The sequence below is a fragment of the Plecotus auritus genome (assembly GCF_963455305.1).
Source record: "Plecotus auritus genome assembly, chromosome: 4".
In the NCBI taxonomy this organism is placed as follows: domain Eukaryota; kingdom Metazoa; phylum Chordata; class Mammalia; order Chiroptera; family Vespertilionidae; genus Plecotus; species Plecotus auritus.
Genome location: NC_137775.1, coordinates 148323016 through 148338176, shown reverse-complemented (window position 1 = coordinate 148338176; position 15161 = coordinate 148323016). Strand labels below are relative to the sequence as shown.

General features: G+C 42.5%; 1 protein-coding gene across 1 annotated transcript in view; it reads right to left on the bottom strand.

Annotated features, from left to right (window-relative positions):
* Nucleotides 1–15161, bottom strand: part of COG5 (component of oligomeric golgi complex 5) — a 233785-nt gene that overhangs the window by 92578 nt on the left and 126046 nt on the right. Inside the window, exon 8 of the mRNA XM_080663906.1 lies at nt 9221–9386. Within this exon, the coding sequence (XP_080520032.1) occupies nt 9221–9386 (166 nt within the window). The remainder of the gene's footprint in view (nt 1–9220; nt 9387–15161) is intronic.

The window sequence follows — 15161 nt, the reverse complement described above, 5'->3', positions numbered from 1 at the left end:
ACACAATCACACATGGGAAATAGGCGGGAGGAAATCATACAAAATTAAATAAAATACAAAGATATCCTATCTAATAAAAGAGTAATATGCAAATTAACCATCATTCCGCTACACCCACAAGCCACGCCCACCAGCCAATCAGGAGCGAATATGCAAATAAACCCAACCAAGATGGCTACAGCCACAGAGAGCAGGAGGGAGGCTTGGGTTTCCCCAGCGATGGAGGAAGCCAACCTTTCCGCCTGCCCTTGCCGGCCTAGGCCTCCACTCAAGGCTACAAAGTTTCAATGATAGAAGATACATAAATTCCAACAGAAATGGCAGCAGCCACGGAGCTGGAAAGAGCAGGAGGCTAGGGTTGCCCCTGGTGATGGAGGAAGCCAAGCTTTCCGCACACCCTGGCCGGCCCAGGCCTCACTTAAGGCTACAAAGTTTCAATGATAGAAGATACATAAATCCCAAGAGAAATGACTGCCCCCATGGAGCAAGCAGAAGGCTTGGCTCTGCTCCAGGCTACAAAGTTTCAATTGTAGAAGATAGATAAACCCCAGATACCAGAGCCTCCGCTTGGGTCGCCAGGGGCCGTGGCCGGCCTGCAAACCACCACAGGCCCCTCGCCCAGGCCGCCCCATGCCCCAAGGGAACCCCCACCCTGATCTAGGACACCCTTCAGGGCAAACCAGCTGGCCCCCACCCGTGTACCAGGCCTCTATCCTATCTAGTAAAAGAGTAATATGCAGATTGACCATCACTCCAACACACAAGATCCTGCCCCCATGTGGACACAAGATGGCCACCACAAGATGGCCAGCAGGGGAGGGTAGTTGGGAGGGACCAGGCCTGCAAGGGAGGGTAGTTGTGGGCAATCAAGCCTGCAGGGGAGGGCAGTTAGGGGTGACCAGGCTGGCAGAGGAGGGAAGTTGGGGGCGACCAGGCCTTCAAGGAAAGGCAGTTGGGAGGGACCCAGACCTGCAGGGGAGAGCAGTTGGGGGGGACCAGGCCTGCAGGGGAGGGCAGTTAGGGGTGACCAGGCCTGCAGGGGAGGGCAGTTAAGGGCAAAAAAGTTAGGCATCAATCAGGCTGGCAGGGGAGTGGTTAGGGGGTGATCAGGCTGGCAGGCAGAAGCAGTTAGGGGGTGATCAGGCTGGCAGGCAGGCGAGCAGTTGGGAGCCAGCAGTCCTGGATTGTGAGAGGGATGTCCGACTGCCCACCGGGATCGGGCTTAAATGGGCAGTCGGACATCCCTCGAGGGGTCTCAGATTGGAAAGGGTGCAGGCTGGGCTGAGGGACACCCTTCCCCCCCCCCCCCCCCGTGCACGAATTTCGTGCCCCGGGCCTCTAGTAAAATATAATTAAGGAGAAGATATTAAAAATGGAAAATAAGATAGGATCCTATCTAATAAAAGAGTAATATGCAAATTGACCATCACTCCAAGACACAAGATGGCCGTCCCCATGTAGTCAAAGATGGCTGCCCCCATGTGGACACAAGATGGCCGCCACAAGATGGCTGGCAGGGGAGGGCAGTAGTGGGCAGTTCAGGGTGACCAGGCTGGCAGAGGAGGGCAGTTGAGGGGGGGGGACCAGGCCTGCAGTGGTGGGCGGTTGGGGGGGGGACCAGGCCTGCAGTGGAGGACAGTTCGGGGGGACACCGGCCTGCAGAGGAGGACAGTTGGGGGGGACCGGGCCTGCAGGAGAGGGCAGTTGTGAGTGAGCAGGCCTGCAGGGGAGGGCAGTTGGAGGGGACCAGCACAGCAGGGGAGGGCATTTGTGGGGGGGGGGGGGGGGCCAGGCCTGCAGGGGAGGGCAGTTGTGGGGGGACCCAGGCCTGCAGGGGAGGGCAGTAGGGGGAGATCAGGCCAGCAGGGGAGGGCAGTTGGGGGCGAGCAGGCCTGCAGGGGAGGGCAGTTTGGGGGGCCAGGCCAGCAGGGGAGGGCAGTTAGGGGTGACTGGGCCAGCAGGGGAGGGCAGTTGGGGGCAACCAGGCCTGCAGGGGAGGGCAGTTAGGGGCAATCGGACCGGCAGGGGAGCAGTTAGGTGTCGATCAGGCTGGCAGTAGAGTGGTTAGGGGTGATCAGGCTGGCAGGCAGAAGCGGTTAGGGGCAATCAGGCAGAGGCAGGCGAGTGGTTAGGAGCCAGCAGTCCTGGATTGTGAGAGGGATGTCTGACCGCCTGTTTAGGCCAGGATCGGGCCTAAACGGTCAGTCGGACATCCCTCAAGGGTTCCCATATTGTAGAGGGTGCAGGCTGGGCTGAGGGACAACCCCTCCCCCCGCACGAATTTCGTGCACCTGGCCTCTAGTATGTACATAAAGTTCCTAAAAAGAAGAACAATATGAAATGTACAGCTGAGGTAAATTTTCTATAAAAGAGAAAATATTCAAACTCAGAAAAAATAGATATAACATTCAATCTCAAAATATATCCTAAAAAAATGACTGAACATTAAAGGTAAAGAAAGAACCATTCAGACATCAAAGAAAAAATAAGTAAGCTATATGAGCCATAAAAATCTGATTAGCAATTCCATTTCTGGTTCCACATGTAGGAGCTTGGAACTTACCACTCTGTCCTAACAACAAAGAAAAAGCTGAACTCACTGAAAAATCAACAACTCTTCTTGGACCCATAAGAAAGAGAGGACATACCTGATCGGTTTGGCTCAGTGGACAGAGCGTCGGACTGCGGGCTAAAGGGTCCCAGGTTCAATTCCAGTCAAGGGCATGTACCTTGGTTGTGGGTACATCCCCAGTGGGGGGTGTGCAGGAGGCAGCTGATCGATGTTTCTCTCTCATCGATGTTTCTAACTGTCTATTCCTATCCCTTCCTCTCTGTAAAAAAATCAATAAAATATATTAAAAAAAAAAAAAAAAGAAAGGGAGGACATGGCAAACCACTGTCCCCCAAATTAGGAAGACCTGTAAGCAAATACAGGCAGTTGCTGCTTACCAGGGCAGAGCCTCCCCAGCAGAAACCGCTGAGGGAACCAGTACCATGGCAGGAAAACCAGAATGGTAACTGCTGAATTGCTAGGGGCTCAGGGTGGACAATTCTGAGAGTTATAAACTCCAGAGGGACTCTACAGTATTGAGGTTTATCTTCAGGAGCCTGAGTAGGTCCCCACAGGAAACAGTGGAGAAAAATCTCCTTATGCTTCCAAAGGAGGAAAGAAAAAAGAATAATTTTGAAATGTGCCAGAGCAGTCTGTTCTTAACAAGGCCTGCTCTCAGGAGAAACTAATTAACTAGAGCCTCATCTGCTGGAATATTACGAGAGCCTAACTGACCTGGGGAACGGAAATACCCACCTCCAGCCCACCCAAAGGAGAAAACAATGTACGTAAAACTCTTGTGAAGTTCGCAGAAGAAAGGTATAGACTCACTAAAAGAGTGGGGCCTAATAATAGCTCTATAGAATGCTTTCCCTCCCCACATATCTTACCACCACGTTAAAGGCCTATTTATAGCAATTACTTTTACCAAGAAAAAATTACAAGGCATTTTAAAAGGCAAAAAACACAATCTGAAGAAACAGAGCAAGCATCAGAACCAGATATGGCAGGGATGTTGGAATTATCAGACCAAGCATGAATAAACTAAGGGCTCTAATGGACAAAGTAGACAGGATGCAAGAACAGATGAGCAATTTAACCAAGCAGATGAAAATGCTAAGAAAAAATGCTAAGAAATGCTAGAGATAAAATACACTGTAACAGAAATGAAGCATGTCTTTGATGGGCTTATTGGTAGAATAAAGACAGCTGAGGAAAGAATCTTTGAAGTGAGGATATAGCAATAAAATCCTCAAAAACTATAAAGGAAAGAGAATAAACACTGGAAAAACAAAAAACAAACAAACTAACGAAGAACAGAACAACCAAGGACAGTGAGACAACTACAAATGGTATAATATACCAGAAGAAGAAAGAGAGAAAGGAACAGAAGAAATATTTGATATAACAGTGACTAAGAATTTCCCTGCTCAGCCCACATGGCTCAATGGTTGAGTGTCAACCAATGAACCAAGAGGTCACATTTCGATTCCAGGTCAGGGCACATGCCCAAGTTGCGGGCTCGATGCCCAGTAAGGGGTGTGCAGGAGGCAGCCAAAACTTGGAAGCAACCAAGATGTCCTTCAGTAAGTGGATGGACATCTTAGTACCTTCTTACAGTGAAATATTATATTCATCAGCACTAAAAACAAACACACCAAAAAAAAAAAAAAAAAAAAAAGAGCTATCAATCCATGATTAGACATGAAAGAATCTTAAATATATATTACTAAGTGGAAGAAGCCAATGTGAAACGGCTGTATACTAGTACTATATTCTATATAATTCCAACTATATGATTTCTGGGAAAGGCAAAACTATAGAAACAATAAAAAGATCAGTGGTTACCAGGGATGAGAGTGGTGGAGATGAACAAAGGGTTTCTTAGGGCTGTGAAAATATTCTTGTGACATTATAATGGAGATATGACATTATACATTTGTCCAAACTCATAGAATGTACACTACCATGACTGTACCCTACTGTAAACTATGGAGCTTGAGTAATTTTGATGTGTCAATATATTTCATCCTTGGTAACAAATGAACCATCCTAGTGGGGGATGTTGATAACAGGGAAGGCTATCCTATCTAATAAAAAAGTAATATGCAAATTGACCGTCACTCCAACACACAAGATGGCTGCCCCTGTGTGGTCAGATGGCTGCCCCCATGTGAATACAAGATGGCCGCCACAAGACAGCCTGCAGGGGAGGGCAGTTGGGGGAACCAGGCCAGCAAGGCAGGGCAGTTGGGGGGAATCAGGCAAGCAGGGGAGGGCAGTTGGGGATGACCGGACCGGCAGGGGAGATCAGTTGGGGGAGACCTGGCCAGCAGGGGAGGACAGTTGGGGGTGACCAGGCCTGTAGGGGAGGGCACTTGGGGGCAACCAGGCCAGCAGAGGAGGGCAATTGGGGGGAAGCAGGCCAGCAGGGGAGGGCAGTTAGGGGTGATCAGGCCGGCAGGGGAGGACAGTTGGGGGTGACCAGGCCTGCAGGGGAGGACAGTTGGGGGCAACCAAGCCTGCAGGGGAGGGAAGTTGGGGGGAACCAGCCCTTCAGGGAAGGGAAGTTGGGGGGAACCAGCCCTGCAGGGGAGGGCAGTTGGGGGAAATCAGGCCGGCAGGGGAGTGGTTAGGCGTCGATCAGGCTAGCAGGGGAGTGGTTAGGGGGTGATCAGGCTAGCAGGCAGAAGTGGTTAGGGGCAATCAGGCAGGAAGGCAGGCGAGTGGTTGGGAGCCAGCAGTCCTGGATTGTGAGAGGGATGTGTGAATGCCTGTTTAGGCCCGGTACCACTGGGATCGGGCCTAAACGGGCAGTCGGACATCCGTCAAGGGGTCCCAGATTGGAGAGGGTGCAGGCTGGGCTGAGGGACACACACCCCCGTGCACGAATTTCATGCACCGGGCCTCTAGTGCATGTATAAAGATAGTGGTATATGGGAAATCTCTGTTACCTTCTTCTTAATTTTGCTCTGACCTAAAACTGCTCTAAAAAAAATAAAGTCTTAAAAAATAAACTGTTAAGGATTAAAAAGGAATGAATAAATAAAGTTCCCTGTATGTCCCTCCCTTCCTGGTCATTTTCCCTGCTCTCTTCCCAGAGCTAATGCTATTTTGTATTTGATGACTATTATTACAAAGCATATATTCATACTTTTATTACATACTAGAGGCCCGGTGCATGACATTCACCGGGCCTCTAGTATGTAATAAACATATAAAGGGGGGGGAGGGCCTCTCAGCCCAGCCTGCTCCCTCTTGCAGACAGGGAGCCCTGCGGGGTGGGGGTGGGGGTGGGGAGTGTGTCCGGGAGCCCTCAGGGGGTGTCTGACTGATGGCTTAGGCCCGCTCCCGCTTCTGGCTGAGCGGCACTCCCCCCATGGGAGCGCATTGACCACCAGGGGGCAGCTCTTGCATTGAGTGTCTACACCCTGGTGGTCAGTGCGCATCATAGTGACTGGTGACCGGTGGTTTCGCCGTTCGGTCGATTTGCATATTAGCCTTTTATTATATAGGATTTACATATATAAAACAATATACAGATAGCATAGTCTATTATGTTCTTAGGCTTTAAATATCTTCATACTATATATCTCTTCCGGTAACTTGTTCTTTACGTAATGTTTTTGAGTATTATCGATATGGGGAAATTTATTAGCTTAAATATCACATAGTAGTGTACTTAATAAATAAACCAGTTTATTCATTTTTCTATTGAAGAAAAGTTGTTTTCACTATTTCACTATTGTTCTTCACAATAGTGTAATAAAAATTCTTGGCCCAGACTGGGTAGCTCAGTTGGTTAGAGCAGTGGTTGGCAAACTCATTAGTCAACAGAGCCAAATATCAACAGTACAATGATTGAAATTACTTTCGAAAGCCGAAAACCGACTTCTGCGCATGGGCCATGAAGTTTCAATCACACTGTACATGCGCGCCCGCACGTGGTATTCTGTGGAAGAGCCATACTCAAGGGGCCAAAGAGCTGCATGTGGCTCGCGAACTGCAGTTTGCCGACCACTGGGTTAGAGCATCATCCTGATACACCAAGGTTGCAGGTTCAATCCCCAGTCAGGGCACATACAAGAATCAACCAATGAATGCACAAATAAGTGGAACAACAAATCAATATTTTTCTCTCTCTCCTCCTTCCTCTCTCTCTAAAATCAATAAATAAAAATAAACTCTTATACATATATACCAGAGTTTCTCTAGGGTATGATCTTATAAGAGAAATAATAAAATCATAAGGTATACACATTTAAACCTTACAGATCAATTTGATACAATTGAGTAAAGTGGTTGAACCATTTCATTCTCCTACAATTAGAGTACAAGAATTTGTGATCTCATCCAACACTTAGTTCTGTCTTAGATTTCGCCAATCTCATGACTGAGAAATAGTATCTTATTTAATTTGTATTTCCCCAATAATTATTTCATCCTCCAAAAAGAGACTGAACATCTTTTTACATCTATCACATCTATTAGATATGTTCTTCTTTAAATTGCCTATTCATAGTCTTTATCTGTTTTTCCATGAGTTGTTTATCTTATTCTTTTTTTTTTAAATATATTTTATTGATTTTTTACAGAGAGGAAGGGAGAGGGATAGAGAGCTAGAAACATCGATGAGAGAGAAACATCGATCAGCTGCCTCCTGCACACCCCCCACTGGGGATGTGCCCACAACCAAGGTACATGCCCTTGATCGGAATTGAACCCGGGACCCTTCAGTCCGAAGGCTGACGCTCTATCCATTGAGCCAAACCGGTTTCGGCTATTTATCTTATTCTTATTAAATTATAAACTTTTCAATACCTCACAGGTAACATTTTCCCCTTAAGTTGTATTAATATTACATTTAATTTTGAAAACAATCTTAAACATATATAAAATTTAGAAAACAAAAAAAAAAACAAAAACAAAAACAAAAAAAAACATAAATACAAATAAATAAAATTTAGAAAACATAGTAAAAAGAAATTTGTTTTCTCTGAATCATTTGTGAATAATATATTGACATAATGCCCAACACCTCTGAATGCAATACTTTAATGCAATGCATTTCCAAAACACAAGAACATTCTAATACATAATATTAATATCAGAAACAAGATCAGGGAATTAACATTAATATTGCCAATGTAACATTTTAAAAAATAATAGTGATTATTCTTTTTAAAAATAATAAAGAATTGATGCTTAAGGTTTCTACATTAAATCACAGCATTCACTATTTAACAGAAGATAATAAGAGTTTAAAACTCTTTATTCTTTTAACAAAAGGGCGTACATTAGAATTGACAGTATGTGAATAACTGCTTTTATTTCCTTCCCTATTTTTTTACAACACAATAGGAATGAGATTAAACTGCTCCTGAAAATTTAAACATTAGACCAACCTTTCTGAGAATAATTGCTGAGAAAAAATGAGTGAAATCTTCTTTGGCAATTTCTGTTCAAAGCTCTCCTAAAATAGTCTTAATACAGACCTATTCAGAGGCTAGCACTAACCTTTAAAAACCCATTTAAGATATAAAATTTTTTCTCTTTGTATCTAGTGTAATTATTTATAAGGTCATGTTTATAGCAACTATAAAAATAAAAATGGCTGCCAATAACAATATTTTACTGTTAGCCATGTTTCAAGAATTCTGTTATTAATTTTACATGTTATTCTTTAGGACAACTCTAGTAGCTTCTTCAATAGAAAAAGAAAAACTGGAGAGAGTACATATAGACACCACTTTGGGGAACTTTTCTGTAGTCTGAGGAAATGGAGTAGTAAAGCTGAAGAAACAGAGTCAAGATAGATTTGTTTGATGGTCATTAAGCAGAAGATACACTAGCATGATTATATGTGATGGAAAAGACATGTACAAAAGGAAAAACTGATAAAGTGGCAAAGAGAAGAGATCTACTAAAGAAATGCCCTTGAATGATGGGATCTAATGCAAAAGTGGAGTACTTGGTCTTTGCTAGGAGCAGACAGTTCATCCATGTTAATAGGAGAGAAGAAGGCATATAAGGAGAAAAATGCAGAGTTGGGGTTACTTAGATCAGTGAGAGGTACACATAACATGTCTTTCCTATCTATGAAGTGTGTTATATATATGAATGTCATTATCAGGGGCAATGTAGTGCTACTCCTCTCCACCTTGAGTCTCCCTGACTTTAGTTTTCTTTAGATTCTGTTCTAGTTGTAATGTTCCCCAAAGTTTTTTTTTTTTATCAGTTTCTATCTTCACCATTACTGCTCCTGAATACCAGAATTATCATAAGGAAAAGCCCAAAAAGCTAAGGTAGAGATGGCATTTCCTTAAAAAACTATTTTCTGTCTCAATAAGAAGTACATGTGAGGATAGGGATTTTAGAGAAAAAAAATATGTTCCTTTTTTGTTCTTGCATCTGCTTCCTCTGAACTAAATGAAGTCACAGTTTATAGATTTTTATCTAGAAGTTCTGAATATACCAATTGGCCAGTTCAACCCAAAACTGATTACACAAAAATGTTATAAATAAATTCTGAAACATAATTGCTCTCATTTTCTGTCTACTAAAAAATGAGTCATTAAATTACTTTGAAACTTGAGTATTTCATATACTATTCAAAGGATTTCTTGGTTATAAATAAGTAAAGAAGTTAAATATAAACCAAATCCTTACCTCTCACAGCTGACTGGGAAGGCTGAGTCAAAACTTTGATGTCTAACGCACTATTGATACTTTCTTCTATAGAGGCACAATATCCATCCACGACACTGGTAATGGTATTCTTCAAAGTTCCAAGATTATGGAAAACCTGAAGAGCTGTTCCGACTTGGGTTGGATTCTTTTAAAAGGTGGGGGGGTGGGTAGAGTGGAAATGGATATATAAATAGAAAAACAAACAAAAAAGATACAAATCTACAACTTTTAGAGCAGTTAGTACAATATTTTCCAATTATCAAAGACAAGCACAAAGACAATGCATTTGAAACAAATATTATTTTTAGTTATTATTTATTTCATAAAAGACAAAGTTAAATATTCTTCATATTAGGTCAAATATGACCTTTTGCTTTTCCTCTCCTTTAAAGGATAAGATCAGAAGTTTTTTATATTATTAGATATTTAAAATTTACCATCAACCGCTATGCAGAGAGCCATCTGGATGTAACAATTCATCATGATACACCTGACATTAAAACATCTCCAGATACACCAAGTTTTGTACATGGGAAATATTCTCTGACAATTGTAATAGATCTCAAAGCAGACAGACTAAACACATTTGAAACATACCATGCTAGAAAGAGATATACTTCTACTACAAAGGCAACAATGTTTCCAGACAATATCTTCTCTTTAAGTGAGGCAGTCAATATTCTAAGAATAATTTTTCTACAAATTGTCACTGTGACCTTCAACAAATCATTTAACCTTACAGGAAATTACCCAGCTTCATAAATTGTAATATAAAATGCAATGAAGACCATGTAATAAGAATAGAAAGGATAATTTCATCAGTAGATCAAGACAGACTTCTGCTTCAAAAGCATTTCAGAAGATGGCACAACAACTTTATTTATTAAACTAAAATTATTTCACCTGCTTTGGAAATAAACATGATGTAATTTTTTCTTTCTTTTTCAATGCCGTGGTAACATTACAGAGAGGAAAATAAAATCCCACAAGAACATACTCAGAAAAGAAGCAGAGTTGTTTAAGATCCCTAAAAAAGCTTGCCAAAACAGGAACACTGTAACCAAAGCAACAGCTGGCACTGAGCTAATGGAACAGATATATCTGTAGACTACTGTAAAGATTGATCCAAGAAACAGCAAGCAACATTCCAGCATTTACTAGGCTATAGGCTAAAATGAAATTACCTTTGTGAGCATAAATACAGCATTAACTCAAAAGTTTGGCAGGATTTTAAAGAGCTTACCATCACTGAAATTAGAAATGCAGAGATAGAATTTGACTTAATTGGAAATAAAATGCAAAAATTACATAAATGTACAAGACAAAGGATTCCACTGTGGATGATATATTAAAAGTCTGAGACCTGGCTGGGATGGCTCAGTTGGCTGGAGCATTGTCCATGCACCGAAGGATCACGAGTTTGATTCCCGGGCACATTCCTGGGTTGTGGATTCCGTCCCAGGTCAGGGTGCGTGCAGGAGGCAATTGATAGATGTTTCTCTTTAACATTGATGTTGCTCTCTCTCTCTCTCTCTCCCTCTCCTTTTCCCTCTCTCTAAAATCAATTAAAAAGAAAACAAAAATATATCCTTGAGTGAGGATTAAAAAAGAATTCTGAAAGGATCGTATAATCCTTGTATCACAAAGACTAACAATCACATTTTACTTTTTCTCCTAAAAAATATTTCTTCAGCAGTTAAATTACTTTTCTTTAGGTTTCATATATCAGAAAAGAAATACATGCTGAAAAAAGGAAAATGACAAATATGTAATATAAATTTTGCTGATGCTATTCTGCTGTTATACTCCATGCAACATTCCACAAAATGACTTGGTTTACAAAGTTTTATGCACTAATATAAAGTCTGAGCTGATTCTAACTGATTTTAACTGGAAAGACCAGCAAAGATTAAGAAATTTTACTTCCAAAACAATGTATTTATTACTTCCAAAACAAAATACTACAATATTTCCTAAAACTTTGCTGCCACTTCATATTCAATTAAAACAAACAATAAGAAACTCTAGAGTCAAATAAAATAGATGGGGGACATGGGGAAGGAGAGGTAGAAATTATCAACAGTCCCACACTTGGCTTCCCCCAAGACAGAGGCGTTATAGTGAGAAAGATGCAAAGTCACTAAGCAAAAATTCAAAGAACAGTTATCTCTCACTATTTAGATAACCCTTACTGCTAAAAAGAAAGAAAAAGAAAGCATAGGAAGGAAACAGATCTTTAACAAAAAGCAGGTTAATTCTTTAAACCACTCTCAGTAGAATACATATTAAGTAAAATTAGGCTGATTTTCAGGTGAATTTTAAGACTAAAAAGCACAATCCCTAATGATGCACAATAATTGAGAAAGTTTAAAATCCAAATATTTTATTTATCAAGAGTGGTATTAATAAACTCACAACACCTTATATATAACAGGCATACATCAGGACAAAATATTTAAGGCTATTTATAATATCTGTGTGCATACATCACAACATGATACATACAGGAGAGGCCTAAAACACTGAAAACTTAATGGAGCTGCATGGGAGATTACATGTAAAGGAAGAAAGAATCACATTAAATAATGTAATTTAAAATCAAGAATTATATTATCTACCTTGGTTTCGATTCAGAGCTCACCAGTGGCTTTTCTGATTCAGGAACATGAAGCTATTAATGCTTGATATGTACTTCTCAGCTAACCTAATGTGATTATTTCAGAACCTGTTAACAATCAGCAGTCAACAGTACATAACCCAAATGAAATTAAGAGACTAAGCAGGATATTTAATAGCATAATATGATCTTATCAACCAAAAATCAGCTTTATTCTAGCTCGTTTTAAAGAGAAGCAGAAAAAAATGAAGAGCTGTAGTAAGGCTAGGAGAAAAGGAGAGAGAAAAAGGAAGAAGAGGATAAATAAGAAAGTGAAAATAGTATGGAAGAACAAGGGTCTACAGAAAAGAAGTGATAACACAGAGAGATCCTAAGAAAAAGGAGAAGAGAGCAAAGGAGTAATCAATATAGGGGGGGAGGGAGATTATTAACTTCCAACTTTCTTTTTTTTTTAAATCCTCACCTGAGGACATGGTGGTTTTTTCCCAATTGATTTTTAGAGAGAGGATGGGGGCTGGGGGTGGCGAGAGAGAGAGAAGAGAGAAGAGAGAAAAGAAGAGGAGAGAAACAATGATGTGAGAGAAAAACATCAATTGGTTGCCTCCCATACTCGTCCAAACCGGGGATTTGAACCTGAAACCTAGGTATGTGCCCTTACCTGAAATTGAACCCTCAACCTTTAGTTGTATGGGATCTCATCATATTGGATAAATATTAGGTAACTAGTGGCCTGGTGCACGAAATTCGTGCACATTAAAAGGGGATTAATTAGAGGAAATAATTTAATATTGCTATTTGCCCTTTCTCTATAATAGAAGTGTCAGAGATGAAAGAAAATCAGTAAAATGTATATGAAAACCTTCCTCCTGTTGGAGTCTGGGGCACACCACGGGACACAGAGTCAAGTCCCCGCCCACCCACATGCACCTTAAAATCACATGAGACCCAGACCCAGCCGCCCCTGCCCCCATTGGGCTAGATCCAGACCTGTCTAGTCCCACCCTTGTCAAGCCCCGCCAGGCAGGGAATGCAGCCTCAGATCCCCTGGCCCGGCCCCAGGATGGGGGGGCATGGCCTGAGGTCCCCCAGCCCAGACCGGGGTCGGGGGGCATGCCTTGAGGTCCCCCGTTAAGCCCGACCAGGTGTGGGACATGGCCTGAGATCCCCTGTCAAGCCCTGCCAGGTGGGGGGAGCGGCCTGAGGTCCCCCGGGGGGGCGCTGCAGCAAGGGGAGCAGCCTGAGGTCCCCTACCCCAGCACCAGGATGGGAAGTGCACCTTGAGGTCCCCTGTCAAGCCCTGCCGGGTGGAGGGTGTGGCCTGAAGTCCCCTGTCAAGCCCCACCTGGTGGGGGGCGGGGCCTGAGGTCCCCTGGTCTGGCACTGGGGCGGGGGGAGCAGCCTGAGGTCCCCTAGCCCAGCACCAGAATGGGAAGCTCACCTTGAGGTCCCCTGTCAAGCCCTGCCATGTGTGGAAGGTGGCCTGAGGTCCCCTGTCAAGCCCCACTGGGTGGGGGGCACGGCCTGAGATCCCCTATCAAGCCCTGCCAGCCTGAGATCCCCTGTCAAGCTCCATGGGGGTGGGGGAGGGCATAGCCTTAGGTCCCTGCTGATTGCTTGTTAAGGCTCCTTATGGGAACTGGGCCTCAGCTGTGGGTGCAGCCATCTTTGTGATGGAGTGATGGTTAATTAGCATATTCCCTCTTTATTAGATAGGATATTTCAAGGACACCAAAACGTGTTCAATAATAAAATGAAATTTATAGGACAATGAAACTAATCATGAAACATTAAGAGTCAAGCCCCAAATCTTAATCTTTTAATATAAAATTTTAAGTTAAATATATACACATCGCTTATTTTTAAATTTCTAGTCATTCCATGCTTTACCAAAAATATTATGGCAAGAATAACTAGTTAATCCCCTCTTGTTTCTTATTACTAAAAACCTAATTTTCTTCAGGGGTGAAATGTGCACTGCCCCAGGCAATGGCTCATGAATAGCCTACCAGCCTTGGGCAAACTACGGCCCTCGGGCCGGATCTGGCTGTTCTATACGGTTCTCTTGCTCTCCCCTCCGCTCCTTTACTTTGAATTTATATTAGTTCACACAAACACTCCATCCATGCTTTTGTTCCGGCCCTCTGGTCCAGTTTAAGAACCCATTGTGGCCCTCGAGTCAAAAAGTTTGCCCACCCCTGGCCTAAGCCAATGTTGACAATTCTGCTCATCTTTGCTCCATACTTGCTTTCACAGTGCTCCTGACAACTGGGGCGACACTATGACCCACATATGGCCAATAAGACATAAGGACAGGTCTGTTGACAATTTTAGAAAAGGATTTTGTAACACTGCCTTTTGGCTGGCCGTTGGCACAGCCCCATCTCCACACCTTGAATATGAACGTAATATCTAGGGGTGTGACAGTTATCTTGTGACTATGACAAGTTAAGAGGACACTCAAGATGACAGCATGGAAAGAAAGATTTGAATCCTTGTTGCATAGCTGGAACAACGTTGCCACCACCCACATCTAAATATCTACTTGGGTAAGCCACTGTTAGTCTAGCTTCTTGCTACAACTCTAGCAGTCTCATCCAGCACCAAATTGATTGAAATACAATATATAAAAATTCATGAGTCCATAATACTTTAAAAAAAATGAAAGAAAAACAAAAAGAGAAAAAATAATGCCTCATTTGCTACTACTGGATGTGACTATTATATCAACTCATTACTCTGTAAATTGGTAATTAAAGTGCAAAATTTATTTACTTATACTTATTTTTCCATAACCATTTATCTTCTCTATGCCCTCTTCTACCTCCACCCACCCCTCTCCCCACTCAATCACCACATTGTTGTGCATGTCCATGAGTTCTCTCTTTTTTTCCCCTCAATACCTCCATCATCCCCCCAATACCCCTCCCCACAAACAGAACTGTCTGCCTGTTCTCTAACTATGGGTCTGTCTCTATTTTGCTTAGTAGTTCAGTTTGTTTATTAAATTCCACATATGAGTGAAATCATATGGTATTTGGCTTTCTCTGACTGGCTTATTTCACTTAGCATATGTTCTCCAGGTGCATCCATGCCATCACAAAGGGTAAAATTTTCCTCCTTTTAATGGCAGTGTAGTATTTCATTATATAAATGTACCACAGCTTTTTTATCCACTCATCTACTGATGGATACTTGGGCTGCTTCCAAATCTTGACTATTATAAATTATTTAAACTCTCGAGAAACCAAGATGGCAGCATAGTTAATCACCTATACTTGCTGCCTCTCACAACCATATCAAAAC